General features: G+C 41.3%; 1 protein-coding gene across 2 annotated transcripts; it reads right to left on the bottom strand.

Annotated features, from left to right (window-relative positions):
* Window positions 1-95: 95 nt before the first annotated feature.
* stra6 (signaling receptor and transporter of retinol STRA6) lies at window positions 96-17489 on the bottom strand. 2 transcript variants are annotated; one of them, XM_079568190.1, is made up of 17 exons: window positions 17327-17489; window positions 16636-16702; window positions 15474-15556; window positions 13971-14104; window positions 12069-12235; window positions 10113-10238; window positions 8346-8416; window positions 7991-8058; window positions 7851-7912; window positions 6472-6634; window positions 6320-6395; window positions 3723-3856; window positions 3518-3635; window positions 3327-3428; window positions 3079-3242; window positions 2208-2342; window positions 96-1645 (listed from the first exon to the last, which is right to left on the bottom strand). In XM_079568190.1, exons 1-17 carry the CDS (start codon window positions 17395-17397, stop codon window positions 1407-1409), a joined length of 1980 nt encoding a protein of 659 aa, XP_079424316.1. In that variant the 5' UTR covers window positions 17398-17489; the 3' UTR covers window positions 96-1406. The 2 variants fall into 2 exon arrangements, with proteins under 2 accessions (XP_079424316.1, XP_079424315.1); XM_079568189.1 differs by having other exon boundaries at window positions 7991-8061; window positions 17327-17488.
* Between the last annotated feature and the right edge of the window lie 363 nt (window positions 17490-17852).

Here is a 17852-nt window from a genome sequence, read left to right as displayed (position 1 = left end):
TCAAGATGACAGTGCTCGGATTCATCAAGCCACTGACCCCATTGAGAATCTATTAAAAGGCTTTGAGCATCACATCATTTATACAAGATTTTGAAGACAATACAACATTGGAAAATAAATGTTGCGACATTACTGAAGCTTATTGAAACAGTGCCACAATATGACCTTTATTCTTGGGGGCCAGACAGTGTATTTTGTGACGAACCGATATCACGCGCGTACAATGGAAAGAACGTAGAGTCGCGCGTAAAGAGGGAAAAAAACAACAACCTGCAATTATTTCAGAGCACAAAACAGGACACAAGTGCCATACTGTATTTTAAAGACATTATATCAGGGAGGTTACGCACTGCCAATCCTGCGTACGAGCACGCACAACAACACACCAACCTGCCGCCTCTTTCAGCATCCTTCATGTGCGTGCGCTCCTCTGCGTATACGAGTTTCCCCGAAGCCTCTCAAAGAGTAAATCTTAGCTCTAAAACTGTGCTGTGCTTTTACACAAAATCACATTCTTCATTTACCAGCTGATGTGGTGTCACGTGAAGGCTTTTTACTGTTGAACCTCTTATATTGACGGGTGCTTTTTTTTTTAACGTGTCCATGGCATGTCACGCGTAAATTGTGTGTTTAGTGTAGTCTACACAGCATAGATGAAATGTTGACCTGTGATGTATAGCCACGTGAACTGAGATGTGTTTCTTTTGATCTTGACTATTTATTTTTATATTATTTATTTATTTTGCTATTTATTTTTTACTGACGGTAAGTTTTTACAAAACTTTGACAAAAACGCATCCGGGGCCACTTTAGGCTTCCTTGTCTTGTATTTACACGTGTGACTTTTTGTGAGCTGTTGTAAAACAAAAAATAAAAGGACATAAGCGGTTTTGATATTTTATGTAAGTAACATTAATAAAACATGAAATCAAACAGGTTGTATTGTTTATTTTGACGTTCAAGGTTCACGAAATAATAAAATCCTTATTATTGCTCCTGTGTGTCAAATTAATAATAGCTTAGATTTTTATGTCTTGATCCATAAGCGCGCGTGCATGCAAAGGTATTCTGAAAGCAGGGCCTTTCACAAAGCGTCTTTGTTCTTTTAAGCCCGCACTGGCGCACAGATCAGACAGCCGTTCATACGACACATGTAATGCTCTTCTTTATTTCCACAGCAAAAACAAACCTAAACGTTTATCTCCTAACATTAAATTACCGGAAAATGCGTTGTTCCAACTAAATGAATTGTTATTTATTAAGAATATTTAGTCTGTTCCACAGGTTTTATTCACAAAAGTACATACAATAAGCCTATAGCCACAATAGAATTGTGGGCTGATGTATATTTATATTCTCAATATATTATTAGTCCCAGTTTCTTTCATCCAAAGAGTGGACCGGTTTTAGTTGCTGGCTGCACCCTCTGCCTCTTTGCTCGATGTTTCTTTCTTGCTCCCTTCCTTGATGCTCTTCTTGAGGCTGCCGTTCACAAAGCTGTCGGCGCTCTGGCGCTGGAAGTGTTTCCTGGTGCCCACCAGTGCGGGGTTGTTAACCAGAGTGTAGAGGAGCTGCCAGCGGCCGCGCGCCCGCTTGGCACTGGACACTTTGTGCACTTTCTTCTCCTTCTGGACCAGTTGGATCCCTGCGGACATAAGACGCAGACATAAGAGCACGAGACAAAGTGTTCGTCACTCGCTGAGAGGAGGCTTTGCGCACGGCCCAGAATGCGCGGAAACATGCGGACAACACAATCATAATAAGCTTTCATATCACAGTCCTTTGAGCGTGCTCTGGCAAACAGGATTTGCTGTTAACACGCCCAAAGCTTTACCCCCGTGGGCCACATGAATATAAATCGGGCAATTAGCACTGCTCATCTGTGGAATCACTCAAAGCGCTCCTCCCGAAAATGTTTTATTATCTATTAGTAAACGGGAGGCCGTTTCGGCAGCGCACTGAGGCGTCTTTTTAAGGCCCTTTGCATGTTGTTCTGCCTCTTTCAACAGACAACAAAACATGTTTTGTCTTTCAAGTTCATCATTTTCAGTAAATTATACCAAACAATTTGCTCCAGACACGATGTTTAATCACAAGCGCTGAGCTTCCATTTTCCTTGCGCGTGCTTGTCAGTGCAATGATGTGATTACGGCTGTGACCCTGCGCGTTATAAAGGCAGCATACATGAGTCTATTGAATGCACTGACCTTCCTCGGCGTCCCTCGGCCTCTGAGCGGCGCTGTCCTGGCCCCCGGTCTGCAGCAGCAGCCCGCAGAAGGCCTTCATCACCGGGTGAGACTGGCTCACCTCGATCTTCAGATAATGAGCGTAGCAGCGGTAGGCTGAGGATACAGGGAGGGGCATCACTCAGAGAGAGCAATAAACACGCCTCGGCCAGGCTTTGAGGCAATCACACATAATGGCCGAGCAATCTGTCACCACCTGCTCTGTGAGACCACTGCGCAATTAGAGCTTTTTATAGAGACGGGTATCAGTCACGCTCTAGCGGCCTTCTCACAGGTGACAGGCGCCAAAATCAGGACATTCAATGGAAGTGAAAAGCGTTTGGCTCAAGAGAATGGCTTATTTGCTGGCTCTGCTCTGAGAGTTAGAAAAAAAAAGATGGAGGACAAGTCTATGTGTCAAAGACTATTTCACAGTCTTTGCAGCCTGTTTGTATTTACATGTGGAGCTTCATTCATGTTATCATCAGGCATGCTTTCAGAATGAATGTTAATATTCTCATTTCTCTTTAGCTACCCCTTCCATCTGATAGGTCACCGCACTCAGAGGGACTAAAAGGCTGTACAGTGGAGATTAAAAACAGGTTTATAACATATCTCCACATTATGAATAAGAAATGCCTCTGGAAAAAGCACAAACATTTAAGTTCCCTGATGACAACACTATCCGTTAAAACTATGACTAACCAATGTGCCCACTCTGGTCTAAACCTGTGAAAATGCCTGGACACGTCATTATAGAATATTCAAAAGTGCCTTATACGCATTAAAACGATCAGAGAGACCATTTATTTGATATGACGTATAACTCTCGTGGGACGTTCTGATCCTGTACCTGGGTCAAACGCCTCCACATTCCGGTTGAGCAGACTGATGTCCAAGCGTCCCATATGCACTATGTTGAAGAGTGCAGTGATGAGCAGGCGCCAGGCCGCCAGCAGCACCCCGACCAGGATGCTGACCGGAAACAGCACGTATGTCAGCAGGAACAGATTTCCCCTGCGAGATCAATGGGACGCCGAGTTATACACAATGCAAAGTAAGTGTGGCCCATGAGTGAGAGCAGTCGGCGGCTAACATCACCTGTTGTCTAAGTCCCGCGTGCCAGCCGTCTTTTTGATGAAGCAGAACCTGGCGCAGATATGTTGAATGAGCACGACCAGCACGATCATCAGCCAGAAGGGCCTGAGGAGGGAGGGAAATGTCAAAGTTAACATCAAACTCCATTTCTGTGAGAAAAGCAGGAGCAGGTGTGAGTCGTGAGGTGTCCTGACCACATGCTCCAGAGGGCCTTAAACAGGAAAAGGTTCTGGCCGTGCAGGATGGGGATGATGATGAGGAAGACTGCCACCATGAGAGAGAGGAAGAACACCAGCGTCTGGATCAGCACCGCTGCAACACACGAGCACAAGGCTCAGTAGAGTCTGTGTGGGGTTTTGACACATCTATCGAGGGAGGATAAGTTTTGTGAGCACATACCGGCAACAACGTGAGCGGCTGTGAAGCTAGTGTAGCCCATCCAGCACACGAGAGCCGGCCGTGACGGACGTATCCGGCGCTGACAGTTGTACACAGTGTAGATGTCTCCCCTGTACAGCCCCTTCAGATTAGACCTGCACACAGGCAACACCAGCTTCATGCAGTAATAAACGTAATAAACAAGAAGAAACTATCCAACTTTGGGTTTTAAAACACAAGAAAATCGTTTGAACAAAGGGTTAAAACATGGGACACATCTCCACTGTAAAACAATAACAAAGTACACTTCTATTTGCACTTTACTAGACTGACAAACGCTACACTTCAGTTTTGACTCATTCATACTATACTCAAGCCACTGTGATCAAGGGTCAAAAGGTGGAGCTTGTTGGAAATTATAAATATTTGGGGACGCTGATTGACAGCAGGCTGAACTTTAATGATAACACACAGATATGCTGTGCAAGAAAGGGCAGCCGCATCTGTTTTGCCTCCGGAAACTGGCTTACTTTCATGTGAGGAGTCAGTGCTAACATTTTCTAGGATGTGTTGGTTTGGAAATCTCAACACCAAAGCGAAAAAGTCACTCAGCAAAATTGTAAATTTGAGAGCTAAGATTTTGGGAGCTTCTCAGACTCCACTTTCTGACCTGTTTTCTGGACAGGTGATGCGGAAGGCTCTGAGTATTCTGGCTAATGATGCTCATCCTCTTCATGATGAATTCTGTTACTTGCCTCCTGGTTCGAGGCTTAGGGCTCCATTGGTGAGGAAAAACAGATACAAATACTCCTTTATACCTGGAGCCATATCTACGCTAAACTCTGACCATAAAAGGAGTATACTGTACAGGCATCGAATTCTTTGTGAGGGGAAATAGTTGTTGTATTCTCTTTGTCCTATTGTTGTACATAAAATTGCCAATGACTCTGTTGTTTGTGAGGTTTGCACTTCGGCATCTTGTTGGAACGGTGAACGCATTGGGGACATGAAATAAAGTGAAGTGAAGTGAAAGCGACTCTTGTAGCTACAGCTGCCCTGGAGTAGACAAATAGAGTTGAGGCTGGCATGAAATTTGGAACGTGTACAGAAAAGTCAAAACAGCTTTGTTTAAAGCCGACTACAAACCACTCTGCACTGCCCACTTGTGGTGCTGCTACACAAAAGCTAAATTCCATAAGTTGCAAGTAGCTCTTAGGATCCTATTGAAAGTGTCTCGTTGGACAAATGCCAGTTTGTGCAGAATAATGTGACCACATTAAATGCTCTCATAGGAAATTCTGTATATGCATTTTGAAGAGGCCCAAGGACTCACAAAAGGAAATGATAACTCTTCTTATAAGACCTGTCTGTCTGTCTGTCTGTCTGTCTGTCTGTCTGTCTGTCTGTCTGTCTGTCTGTCTGTCTGTCTGTCTGTCTGTCTGTCTGTCTGTTTGTCTGTCTGTCTGTCTGTCTGTCCCTTTTACATGTTTTTAAGGACCTTTTTGAGTCTGAAATAAATTGATTGTCAATCTGCTCCACTAGCCACTTAACTTCTTATCCCCCTTAACCGAGCGTATTTTCTCCAGTTCGGTTTTAACCAAATCTAAAAGCTTCTTGACTTAAAGGGACTATACAGAGTTTAAAAATGTTAAAATTATGTATTTTCCTCCCCCTACATCAGGGGTGTCCAAAGTGCGGCCCGGGGGCCAAATGCAGCCCTCAGACCAATTTACGGTGGCCCTCGGCCTCTTGCTGTATCAGTACACATCACCAGAGATGGACCTTTTTATTTGAAATGTAATAATTCTATACAATTCTAACATTGTATTCTAACACACAACAACAACTAACATTTTATTGTGAGACTGAGCTGGCATGAAGGTTTTAAGCTTAAATAGAGGTATGGGGCACAATTTAAACCTCTGCTAGTCGAAGGTTTTGCAGCACTAACTACTGATCTACGGCCCTTCACCCCGTGTACGCTTCAGTATGCGGCCCCCCATGAAAAAAGTTTGGACACCCCTGCCCTACATGTTCCAGCAATGTCCCAATGTGTGAATGAGCCCAGACCTGTTCACCACAACTACCTCTAACATCCTGCACTGTCACTTAAAAAGTTGTTGCTTCGGGTCGAAGTGCCGTCATGCACGAGCTTAATGTAGAAGGTGCAGTTACACGTATGACCTGAGGTGGCGGTAGTGAGTATAAACTTGCATCTTGCACCCCCTTAAGAGTTTGGCCAGTGTAATGTCTCATTTGAAAGCTGAGACCTGCAAAACTGAAAATCTTTGTGTAGCTGTGTTTTCATCACATTTTTCCATCACATTTTTATCACTTTTTTTGTTGTTTTTGTCACGTTTTTGGTGCTCCATTGTTGCTTTTATGCTGCTTTTTCATCAGCCGCTTTTTTCAAGAAGCTTTTAGATTTGGGTAAAGTTGAACTGGAGAAAATGTGCTCGGTTAGGGCAGGGGTTTGGAGGCTAAACAACACCAACTCACACACCGTATTCAAAGCAAGTCATGTGAAGTATCTTGCCCAGGGACACAACAACAGTCTGCACCAGCTACTGCCTGAGCCACACACAATCACTACATCCTAGACAGTTTCCATCACGTACCTGTGCAGAACCATGGAGCGCATGAGCATGACCAGGTTGACCAGAGCGGAGAGCGTCATGGAGGAGATGTAGCACACTGTCGGCAGAGTCACAGAGTCACTTCAGTCCCATCTACTGAGCTCAACCCGGCACAAGACGAACCAGACACTCACCCTCCACGCACCACATGTAATACACGACGATTCGGACCACTTCGTTTTTGTCCTCAGACAGCTCGATTTTGAAGCCAGCTAAAACGTTGGCAATGTCCGCGTCCACTCCCAACCGCGCCGTCTGCAGCGTTGGCACCACGGCGACGATCAGGAGCAGAGCCACCTGCAGCAGACACACACACAGTATTACAGGGGGTATCAAGTACTTATACATATTGTTATTCAGCTGGAAGTAAAAGTAGTTACTCAGCAGGAGAAGGAGAAGAAATATTCATCTGACTGATTTAGTGATATTGAATTTATTTAGATATAGACCTTAACCTCTTAACCCCTGCCTTAACCAAGCTCATTTTCTCTAGTTTGGCTTTACGCAAATCTAAAAGGTTCTTGAAAAAAGAGTCAAAATAGCAACAAAAATATAATGAAAACTAGAATGAAAATGCAACAGAATAGAGAAGTGACAAAAAATGTGACAAAGAAGTGTCAAAAATGTGCTAAAAATATGACAGTGCGACAGTTACGCAGATGGTTAAGTGGGTCGTCTCTTAATCAGAAGGTTGGGGGTTCGAATCCCGCCTCCTGAAGGTGCACACTGTCATTGTGTCCTTGGGCAAGACACTTCAGCCAAATTTGCCTCCAGTGTCTGCGTACATTGGTGTATGAATGAGAGTGTGAATGGGTGAGTGGTTCCTTGCTGTAAAGTGCTTTGAGTGCCTAATGTAGGTGGAAAAGCGCTATATAAGTTGAGACTATTTACAATTTACAAAAATGTGACAATAATGTGACGAAGAAGTGACCAATAATTGATGAAAATGTGACAAAAATGTGACAAAAAAGTGACAAAAATGTGATAAAATGTGATGAAAAAGTAACAGAAATTTGACTGAGAAGTTACAAAACTGTGTCAAAAACGCAACAAAAAAGCCTCAAAAGAGTAACAGAAAACGGACAAAAAGCAATTGTGACGAACAATGCGGCAACAGCGTGAGGAAAAAGATCCATTTAGATGAGTTTCACAAGTCTTAGCTTTCAAATGAGGCGTCACTCTGGCCTATAGTGTCTAACCTATGCTGAAGTGGAGCCTCCTATCAACATAAGCTTTTATCAATTACTGGACACTGGAAAAAGTAACCAAAATATTCACATATTACTTTTGTACATTGAATTTTACGCTCTGTCTGTGGTTTCTGCTCATCATGTTTATGACGTTTTATCTGATTTCATCTTGAAGCAAAATATGCATAAGAAAAAAATTACAAAGCTGTTTTTAAAAGTACAATCTCTTAGGAAAAGTTACCCAAATACTTGATCAAACATATATTATTCACCCACCTCTGCCCAGTTGCCTACAGTGTGCATCACACATCACATGGACATACCTGGTACAGAGTTATGAAAGACACCACGCAGGAGATGGCCAACTTCAGAGGAAACCGAAACGCTGTTTGAAGAGACGCTTCTTGTTATTACAGGCTTGACTTTAGATTTATATCAGTGAAGCTTTAGCGTCCTCTTTTACCGTCCTCTGGAGTGTAGATGTACGACTTCACAGCATCCGTGATCCTCTGAAGGAGTCCAGGCGTCTCGCTGCTAGAGACACGGATATGGAGGAAAGAAGGATGGAGGTTATGGTAATATCTCATTGTGCCCGAAGGGAAAGTCGACGGCTGCGTTTGCCAACAATTTGAGCTCTAATTGCTTCCCCTTGATCCCTGTCTCATAGTTTCTCGCTCTTTCTCTCGGAAAAAAAATAGACAAATGATTGTGTCAGTTTTTGCTGCTGCCTCTTAGTGTCCTAAAACAATATGCATCCTGACATTTCATTTTTCAAGTCAGTTTCATCATCTCACAATAATGTAAATGTTTGGATTTACCTGATTTTACTGGTCTTCTTCTTTTTCAGTATTTCCTTCACATAGTCCTTATAGTAGCTGCTGTTCAGGTCCTAAACAAATAAATAAAACATCACATGATAGTTGCAACATGGGAGCAACATCCAAATGTTATTTAATATATACACAAAACAACTGGATGTTATGAGTGTGACACCTCCCCAAGATATTGCACAGAACCGGTAATAAAGGATATCAAGACTTAAACATTAGACACAATTTTTGCTAAAACATAGTTAGCACGATTATATTTAAGATTTTGCTAAAGATTGTACCCAGCTTTCTTTAGTGTGGCCATTTTTTGTGATGTTTATAGTTTCACTTCCTTATTGGACACCGATAGGAAGTGACATAGACGAAGGCGAACAATTTTAAAACGGTATCATGTTAGCATTCTCCGTTGTTTATGTATTTATGGGCTGTTGAACCACTTTGCTCCATGTCTTTGTATCTTTATTGGGTAGAAAACTATGTTCACAATTCAGCATTTGTTAAAGTAGCTTTTGATAATTAGAGAAAGTTTAGATTTTTCTCCAAATTGATTCCAGAGATGCCGTGTGTATAGATACAGGCGGCATCTGGTCGCCCATATTTGGTCATATCTGAAAACAGTTAAGGGGGGGAAAAAATTGGAGAAAAATCTAAACTTTCTTTAATTCTTCAAAAACTACTTGCACAAACTACAATGCTGAAATGTGAATAAAGTTTTCTACTTAATAAAGATACAAAGACATGGAGAGGAGTAAAGTGGTTCAACAGCCCATAAATACATAAATGCTAACTTGATGCTTTATGTTAGCTTCGGGCTAATGCTAACAGTTAGCTAGCGCGAGCTACAACTGCCGTTTTTTCACTTCTACTGAACAATCTGCTGTGAATAAATATCCATATGGACCCGATTTAGACTTGACTTTATTTATGTGCGGTAAATAAGTTCATATTCCACCAGAAAATGTCTAAAAAGAGTGAAAAAGTGTTTCTCTAAAGATTCCATTTTCCCCCTTGGTGAAGCCACGCCCCTTCGATGACGTCTGCATCAATATAATAGATCCATGGTCTGCATCTATGGAACTTTACCTTCTTTTATGTCACTTCCTGTCAGCTTCTTAAAAATTTAAATTAAAATGACTTTTCTGCCCAACATTTCTAACATTTCATTAAAAAAAAGTGTCACTGCAATAAAATGATAATTATGCAACTGATTTTATCCTTCTAAATAAGTCAAATTTTCAAAAGCATTAAAACCTGTCATATGCACATTAAGGGAACAATCCAAACCAAGCTCCAAACTCACAGGGATCTGACAGCTCCTGGTCAGCTTCTCAAACCGTCACAAACCTTTTTTTTCCCCCTTAATTGTTTGTGACAAGAAAAACTTACAGCATAATTGCTTTGTGGCGGTGTGTGAGTACAGAGGCTCTAACTCGGCCCCGGCTTTGTCACACCAATGAGAGATTAGCATCAAATGAAGTGGAGATTGCTGCTCGGTGAAAAAAACAAGCCGACCTTTTCATAATCTGATCAAGAACACGACATAAACCAGTTACGTCAAATCTGCTTTAATATGCTTACCGCTCATGTGCCACAGAGGGTCCACACACGCTGCGCAAGGGCCGCATTAACTGGATTTAAACATAATAATCGTAATAATGCATCAGACTAACGCCTTTTGGACATTCAAAGACGCTTTACATTGCGGGTTCACTCCCCCCTCACCGAGCTCCCCACTCTCTGTGATGTAAAACTTACTTCTGTTGCGTTTTCCTTCTCAGTGCCCTTCAGGCCCTGGAAGAGCATCAGCGGGTACTGGAAACTAAGGAATGCCAGGCAGGCGATTTGTGGAAAGCTGGAAAAAAGGGAGAAGTATTTGTAGATCTGTGGAAAGAGGAATAAACTTCAGTTAAACGTGAGGCCACCAACAGCTCAAAGAAAATTCAGATAACAGTCCTTTTTGACCAAGTTTGAGTGCCCTCCGCAGGCAGCAGTGGGAATTGTCCATACTCACACGTACATACAATCACTTTCAGCTTATGGCATGCAAAACAAATGTATGAGAGTTTGAGTGAAGAAAGGTTCAGTATAAGTCCAATAATGCGTGAAAGAATTGAAAGAAAACATGATTAATCTATCTGGCACCAGTGTTGGGTGAGCTACTAAAAAATTATGATATATTCTATATTGGTGATTACAGCTTTAAAAATGTAATATGTTTTTTTATTACACATTACTGTTTTCAAAATGTAGCCGAGTTAAATACTTTGAGTTACTTTGGCAAAATATAAACTGAATATAGTAATAATGCCACAGAGCAAGTGCAGTCTATTTGTTTTTCCCATTAGTTTCCACCAGGGTAGCGACTAGTCTTCCTGGGTCCATCACAATATTAAAGGGATATTTCATGATTTTTGACATAGGGCCTCATTTCCTAGTTATCTCCAGAGTGTTGCTGATTTCTGGAGTAATTTTTTTGTAATTCAAGCAGTTCTTGTATTTGAAGAGTTTCCTGGCGCCAGGCTAGTGCAAGGCTAGCGCATTCCTATGGTATCAGCTAGCCTGCATTAATTATTAAAATATAAGTTCTTTTAAATGCAAAATGGTTAAAATTGTATTCTATTGACACAGACATTTATATGGTTAGTCTGGCGTTATAAGTGATTTGCCTCAGGTGCACTGTGGAGTGTGTCAGACTGTTTTTAATGCAGGCTAGCTGATATCGTAGAGATGCACTTGCCTTGCATTAGCCTAGCGCCACGAAACTCTTCAAATATAAGAACAGCATGAATTGCAAAAATCCTGAAACATCCCTTTAAGAGTCAGAGATCTCCTTTTCCTTCACTTTTGCCCATTCTCTTGTGTTTTGTTTTGAGGACATTAACTACACACAACTGCAGATCTTATACATCAGTGTCCAACTTGATCATTTTACTTTAAATGCGCTTGGAACTCGAGTTACTTAATGTAACATTCCCGTATTTTGTGTAAGTAATATGTCATAAAAAGTTATATATTTGGGTAACTCGTTACTTTTGTAAAACACTGACCATACCAACACTGACTGGCACAAATTATCCACAAAAAAAACACACTTTTTTTTCACATTATAAACAATGAAAGATGAAGCCACTGAATTAAAATGTTAGTTGTGTCCAAACTAATTCTTCCTCATTCTCAATTCTTCGCAAGAAATGCTTGAAAACTAGCCATGAAAAGTCATGAAATTGATATAAAATGCTTTTACTATTCTTATGCACAGTGTTTTTTTTAACATATATCTGCGTTTACAATATACTAGTAAAAGCAAATTTTGTTCCACTATTAGAAAAAAAAATCAGGTATAATTTCAGAATGCTAATGTGTCCAAAAGCCTGAAGAATCGGTCACACAGGCTGGTTGAACCTTTTACTTGGTGTTTTGGGAGCATTGAGAGGCTGCATTAGAATTCCAGTCCAGACTGAGGTACAGCACGGCCACTGTCCTCGCCGTCACACACTAAAGTGATTAGCACTTACAAAACCCGTTCATTAAGACTAGCAGACACTGGAACCAATTGTTTTGATTACAATTCTCTGTGCGCTGGAAGCCCAATGTGGAAAACACAGTTTGAAATGTCGATTATTTGCTTCTGTTTGCCAAATCTGGTTTAGTTTTCATCCCCTGAGCATAATCCTCAAAGCCGCTGCACAAAAATGTCTGCTGCTGTAATACCTGAGGCGTTTTGGGGCAGTCGATCTTCTGCCACACCAGAACTACAAAGTGGGTCCATGACAGTAGGCTGCCCAAAACGTAGCCCACTTTGTTGTGTAAGGCGCCGCATGCCAGGAGCGGGTAGTACAGGGCGGGGTAGTAGAACACGCCCAGGATCACCCAGTTCTCTGCAAAACATCATCGGAGTGGTTTTAACGCTGCCCAAGCTTTACAGGCTCTTCATTCATCCACAAGAGAATTTACTTGGTCATAGAAGCTAAGATGCAGTTTGTATATAAATAAACCACAAACATGTCAAATAAAGCGGATACTAAAAACAACATGACTATAAACATTATGGTAGAGGTAATACTTTAGTTACAGCTGTCTTTAGTCTTTAATATTTTTTAACAACGATTGTGGGTTAAAGCAGTACTAAGTAACTTGTTTACCTTAATAAATCCTTTCCGTAGTCCCTCTGGGGGTAATACATCTCCCCCTGGTGTCAATGGCCAGAAAACCACAATTGCAATTTCGCTGCCTCCGGGTCAGTGAGCCAATACACACTAAAGGAATCACGAAGAAGAAGCTAACAGGCTAACGGGCAAAGCTAACTGTGGGCTAACGGCACTTAAACAGTATTTACAGCCAAGTTTGAGTGAAAAAAATGATCTCCATTGTGTAATTGTACAATATCCCTCTCTCCCTTTGTCTTTTCTGCGTTGTATTTACCCTCACGGACAATAAAGGAGTAAAAAAACGCACCTGCAGTGGCGCTTATGGCCTCTAGGTGCATGAGTTACTTAGTACTGCTTTAAATACTGGTTTAAAGTGGCAAAACATAACAAATTCATTGCAATTTCCATTCAGACTCATGCTTTTCAATGTACTGGTTTAGCCTCTGAGGCCTCTCAGGGGTTCCCAGACTTTACTTTGGGAACCACTGATGTAATACATGTATAATATGTGTAAATCCACAAACAAACAAACAAATTACATGCATAATTTAGGTGAGGATGGAATAAATGTTCATGCAAGTTCTCAGTCGTAGGAAAAGGTTTTCAAAGTCATCAACTGGACAGCGTTGTATGAGTTGAGGATGACTGAGGTCCACTGCTATTTCAGTAACTTTTTTTTTCCCCGCATAGCATCAATTCCTTCTTATCCCCATATTGTAAACACAGAATAGACCACTGCAGTGCTATTCGCATTTAAGCACACTGGAAAAATGATCATCAAGAAATTAATATTTGAACTAAGAGATTCAATTGAAAATGTGATATTTGGACTGGACTTAGATCAGGTAAAACCTCTTCTTGTCAATGGACCAAGTACACTTTTCTTAATTCAGAATATTTTCTATCAAGTGAAAAATAAATATTTTAAAAAGTAAAAGCTAATTTGTCTGATTTCAAGTGGGATTTATGCTCGTTCCATTGGCATTAGCATTTTTATCTTATGTTAGATGAGTTCAAACCAACTTAAATTATACATAAGGAACCTTTATTCAAGCAATATTAAGTCATTCATCTAATTTAAGATGCACACTTTGGTTTTTAACACTGAAGATTAGTGTGATCTCGTCCTGTGCTGGTCCGCCCTGATTCGCCTTCTGACAAAGCAGTATTTACTCCCAAGAAACAAGCACCGTCCACATAAACTCAGTATGGGAGGAATTGCAAGAGCTAGAAACAAATTCAGTTTGAAAGCGGGTAAAATGTTTCACCCCAGCTTTACTTGTTGTGGTAGAAAGTAACTGTTCGTGAGAAACTAAGCTCCAATGTCCCTCTGCAGTTTAGAAAATGTGTAAAATGTTTCTGCGTAATTCTGTGTAATAAATAGACTTCTGTTGCGATTACGTCCACAGTGATCCGGTTACATAAGTGATGTTTGGCATGTAGAAGGGGTGTTGTGTTTGCTCACGTTTGTGCTCGGAGTGAGAGATGAAGGGAAGGGGGTCTTCAGACAAGACCAGCCCAAAGAGTTTGCACAGGAGAACTCCAAACACCGCCACGGCCAGGCCCTTGTGCTGCGTATGGTCCAGGAAGTTCACCGGACTGTGGGGTCAAGCAGAAGGTATTTAGTGGGAACCCGTGAGCAAACACTGCACCGCTTTCAACCAATCAGTCCGGGCTTGATTCTTCTTTCTCAATGAAATACTGTACAAGTTGAAAAGAGTCTCATGGTGCATCAATGACTGAACACTTTCATTTTGTTTTTTGATTTTGATTTATTTATTTATCTAATTCAAGTGACATCTAACAATCCCAACAACGGCAAGCCAATACAATGTGAATGAAACAGAGCAGAAGAGAAAATAAAGCCAATTATTTATAATACTTTTTTTTAAAGGCATTGTAAGTAAGATTGTTTCTTAAAGGTACTGTAGGTAAGATTGTTTCTGAAAGGTATTGTAGGTAAGATTGTTTCTGAAAGGTATTGTAAGCAAGATTGTTTCTTAAAGGTACTGTAGGTAAGATTGTTTCTTAAAGGTATTGTAAGTAAGATTGTTTCTTAAAGGTACTGTAGGTAAGATTGTTTCTGAAAGGTATTGTAGGTAAGATTGTTTCTGAAAGGTATTGTAAGCAAGATTGTTTCTTAAAGGTACTGTAGGTAAGATTGTTTCTTAAAGGTATTGTAAGTAAGATTGTTTCTTAAAGGCAGTGTAAGCAAGATTGTTTCTTAAAGGTAATGTAGGTAAGACTGTTTCTTAAAGGTATTGTAAGTAAGATTGTTTCTTAAAGGTATTGTAAGCAAGATTGTTTCTTAAAGGCAGTGTAAGTAAGATTGTTTCTTAAAGGCAGTGTAAGTAAGTAGTAAAGTAAAGGTATTGTGAGAAGTATTGTTTCTTTTCCATGTTCAAATGTTCAAATTACTGAGAACTACTGCAATGTCAATTTATTCACAATTAAAATCACATTTTACACAAAGTTAAAGTTGTTTATGTTTTGAATTTTTGTGTTTTCAATGACTGAGATGAAAATCCAATCAGTTAACTGAATTAATGGGTTGCCAGATCCTATTGCTAAAACCAGTTTGTCAAAGCACCTGTACTAGGGTTGCCAGGTCAGTGGTCAAACCGCAGAATTGGGCGACTTGTTAAGCCTTGCCACAGGCGAAAAAAAAGCTTTTTGCCATGTTGTTTCTTAACTATTTTCAATGACAAAATCTCAAACCCAAGGTTCTGAGAAATGCTTTTTCAGTAAGAGAGGGAGAAAGGTGTGGTTTCTCATCATCACAGGAGCACATGGGCTCTATAAACTAATACAAACATTGATTATTCCATCTGTGCAGCATGTCTGTGGATTCAAGGTTCACCGCAGAGACCTGGCAACCCTGACCTGTCCCCCCAAAAAACCCAATTACTTTGCTGTATAACCTACGATCTGTGGTATTACAATTAATTCACTATATATCTGTACTCACCTGAGTAAACTTGCAAGGCCTTTGTTTCTGTTGGCAGATTGTGCTTTTCGAGCTAAAAGGGCGAGGATGAGCATAATCACCACCTGGAATCACAGGTTAGCATGTTAGCATGTGGTTCACTCAGCAACAAACAGGAACACATGAAGAAATCTTCTTTGAACTCTGAGTTTTGCCAAGAGGTAAATTTCAACATATGACACATGTGTTACTAAGACTTCTGACAGGGTTTAGCCTTCAGCACCGAAGGCTTTGATGTCAGAATAAGCTCCTGCTACATGTGATCCTGAATGTGATTATTGACCTAACTGATCCATCAAAACACCAGTGAAGGAGCCCAGTGTCTTGCCCAAGGACACATTAAGAATATGAACTGGGATTAAGCCTCCATCTTTTGGTTCTGTGGGCTCCATTACTGAGCTACTGCCAAATATATACAAAATACAACCATACCTCCACTTCACCAGCCTGGCAAGTCAAGTTTTTACAAAAATCCAAATCTATGCAATCAGAGAAACACTTGGTCCATATCAAAACAAACATGGCGGCCCATGACTAAAAATAATGAAGAAAAGGAATAAGAAACAGAGTCCTTTTCTACCAAATCAAAAGCTGCAGAGAAGTTGTCTCAGAATGATATGAGGTTATTTAAAAGGAAAAGCCCTCTCCCTCATTTGAGTGACCTTTATTTGTGGGCATACAATCTTAACAATGAGTAGAGCCAGGGCTGATTTTACTGACAGTTTTATTATTGATTTTGGACATGGATATTTTGCCTTTGATTAAAGCAGTTCACCTTGATATTTGGGCTATGAAAAATCCAAGAGAATGTGTGAAAATGTGTTTGAAGGAGCTACTTTAAGTGGAGATGATGTTGCCACAAGGTTAAAAAAAAAATGCATTTTCGGAAACTGCCCTTGAAACTATGAAAACTTTGTGCAATAAATAAACAAACAATTTAATAATATAGGGAATATAACTGTTTCCAGGTGATCGTAAGAGAGCAAACAGGCCCAAAACCTGAAAACGGGAGGAAAGTTGATAAAAAATGTCGCTCCTTGTATGGATTTTGGAGCACAGGAAGAAAGAAATATCCAAGAAAATCATTAAAATGCAGTATATGAACAACTGAATGAATGTATACTATGTATTATTGTGCGCTTACAGATATTGCGGTGATGCATATGTGGTAGAGCTTGTCGTCTGCCGTGGGGTCACAGGGCATGATGACCCTGAAAGAAGAGCAGACCGGTGATAAACATCCGCCCGTGGCCTCGTCTGTGCCGCACCTCCACACATCACTGTCGGGCCCGGGCGTTTGGAGCTGGAAAAAATCCTGCTGTGGAGATTTGCATTTAAACGGATTGGTATCAGCGTGACACGGGGAAACAACAAGCGGCTGTTCACATTCCCTCCCGCGCTGAAGAGCAGTAATGCCTGGTCATGCGGTCGCCGGTCAAGATCTGCCCTGAGCCGTGCGACACAAGAATGCCGCTTTCACAACCAAGATTATACTATTTCCCAAACATGGTCTTAACGGCCTGCTTTCGCTCTAGATTCTACATCACAAGACTTTGTTAGGATGAGCTTTCATTTGCACCTATCTTGTGTCATCAAACAGTAGCTCTCCTTTTGACACAGCTCTGGTGTAGCATGAAACCCAAACATGACCCTATTCAGTCACCGGCTCTGGGAAAGTGTGCCAAGTGACAGCTAATATCGAAAATCCTGCCTTTCTCTGCTGCAAGACATACTTTGAAATGATACACGTCTGTGCAGATAAAGTGAAGGCCACAGTAGGGTTTCGAGCATACTGTTATTGTGAATTCAGGACACGCTCTGATTAAAGCACTCACTCTTTCTGGGCGATGGTTGGCAGAGGGTCCGAGTCGGGATACTCGTAGTCCACGAAGGCATCCTTGTCCATCTTTGCGGCTTTGTGCGGATTTCGCGGCGCGTCCCAGTGGTGTCCTTGTGGCTGTTCCCAGTGTTTGGTCTACTGGCAGAGCTTCCTCCTCCCGGTCCAGGTGCCCTGTGTGTGCCCCGCGGAGCCTCCACCCTCACAGGCCTGTCAAGAGCAGCAGCCTGAGCGCAGAGTGAGAGAACAGTGTGTGAACCCAGGCAACAAAAAAAAAGGAAAACTTGTGGAACTCACTCAATCCTGTGGCCACCTGTGGCTTAGTGGATTATCTGCACTTTGGGGGCTGCGTGGTGGAGGTGCTGGTTTGTTAATGCTTGTAAAACCTGCTGCGAACATATGCTTACCATGTCTTTTAAGTCTTTCTGTCAGGGTGTAGAAAATAAAGTAATGCTCATTTTCAGGGGAGTCCCGGTCCCAGAGGGGAAGCTATTGCACATGTTTTATGTGGTAGGGTTTAGAAA

The sequence above is a fragment of the Gobius niger genome (assembly GCF_951799975.1).
Source record: "Gobius niger genome assembly, chromosome: 12".
NCBI lineage: Eukaryota > Metazoa > Chordata > Actinopteri > Gobiiformes > Gobiidae > Gobius > Gobius niger.
Note: the sequence above shows the minus strand (reverse complement) of the source record. Positions and strands in the feature narration are given on the sequence as shown.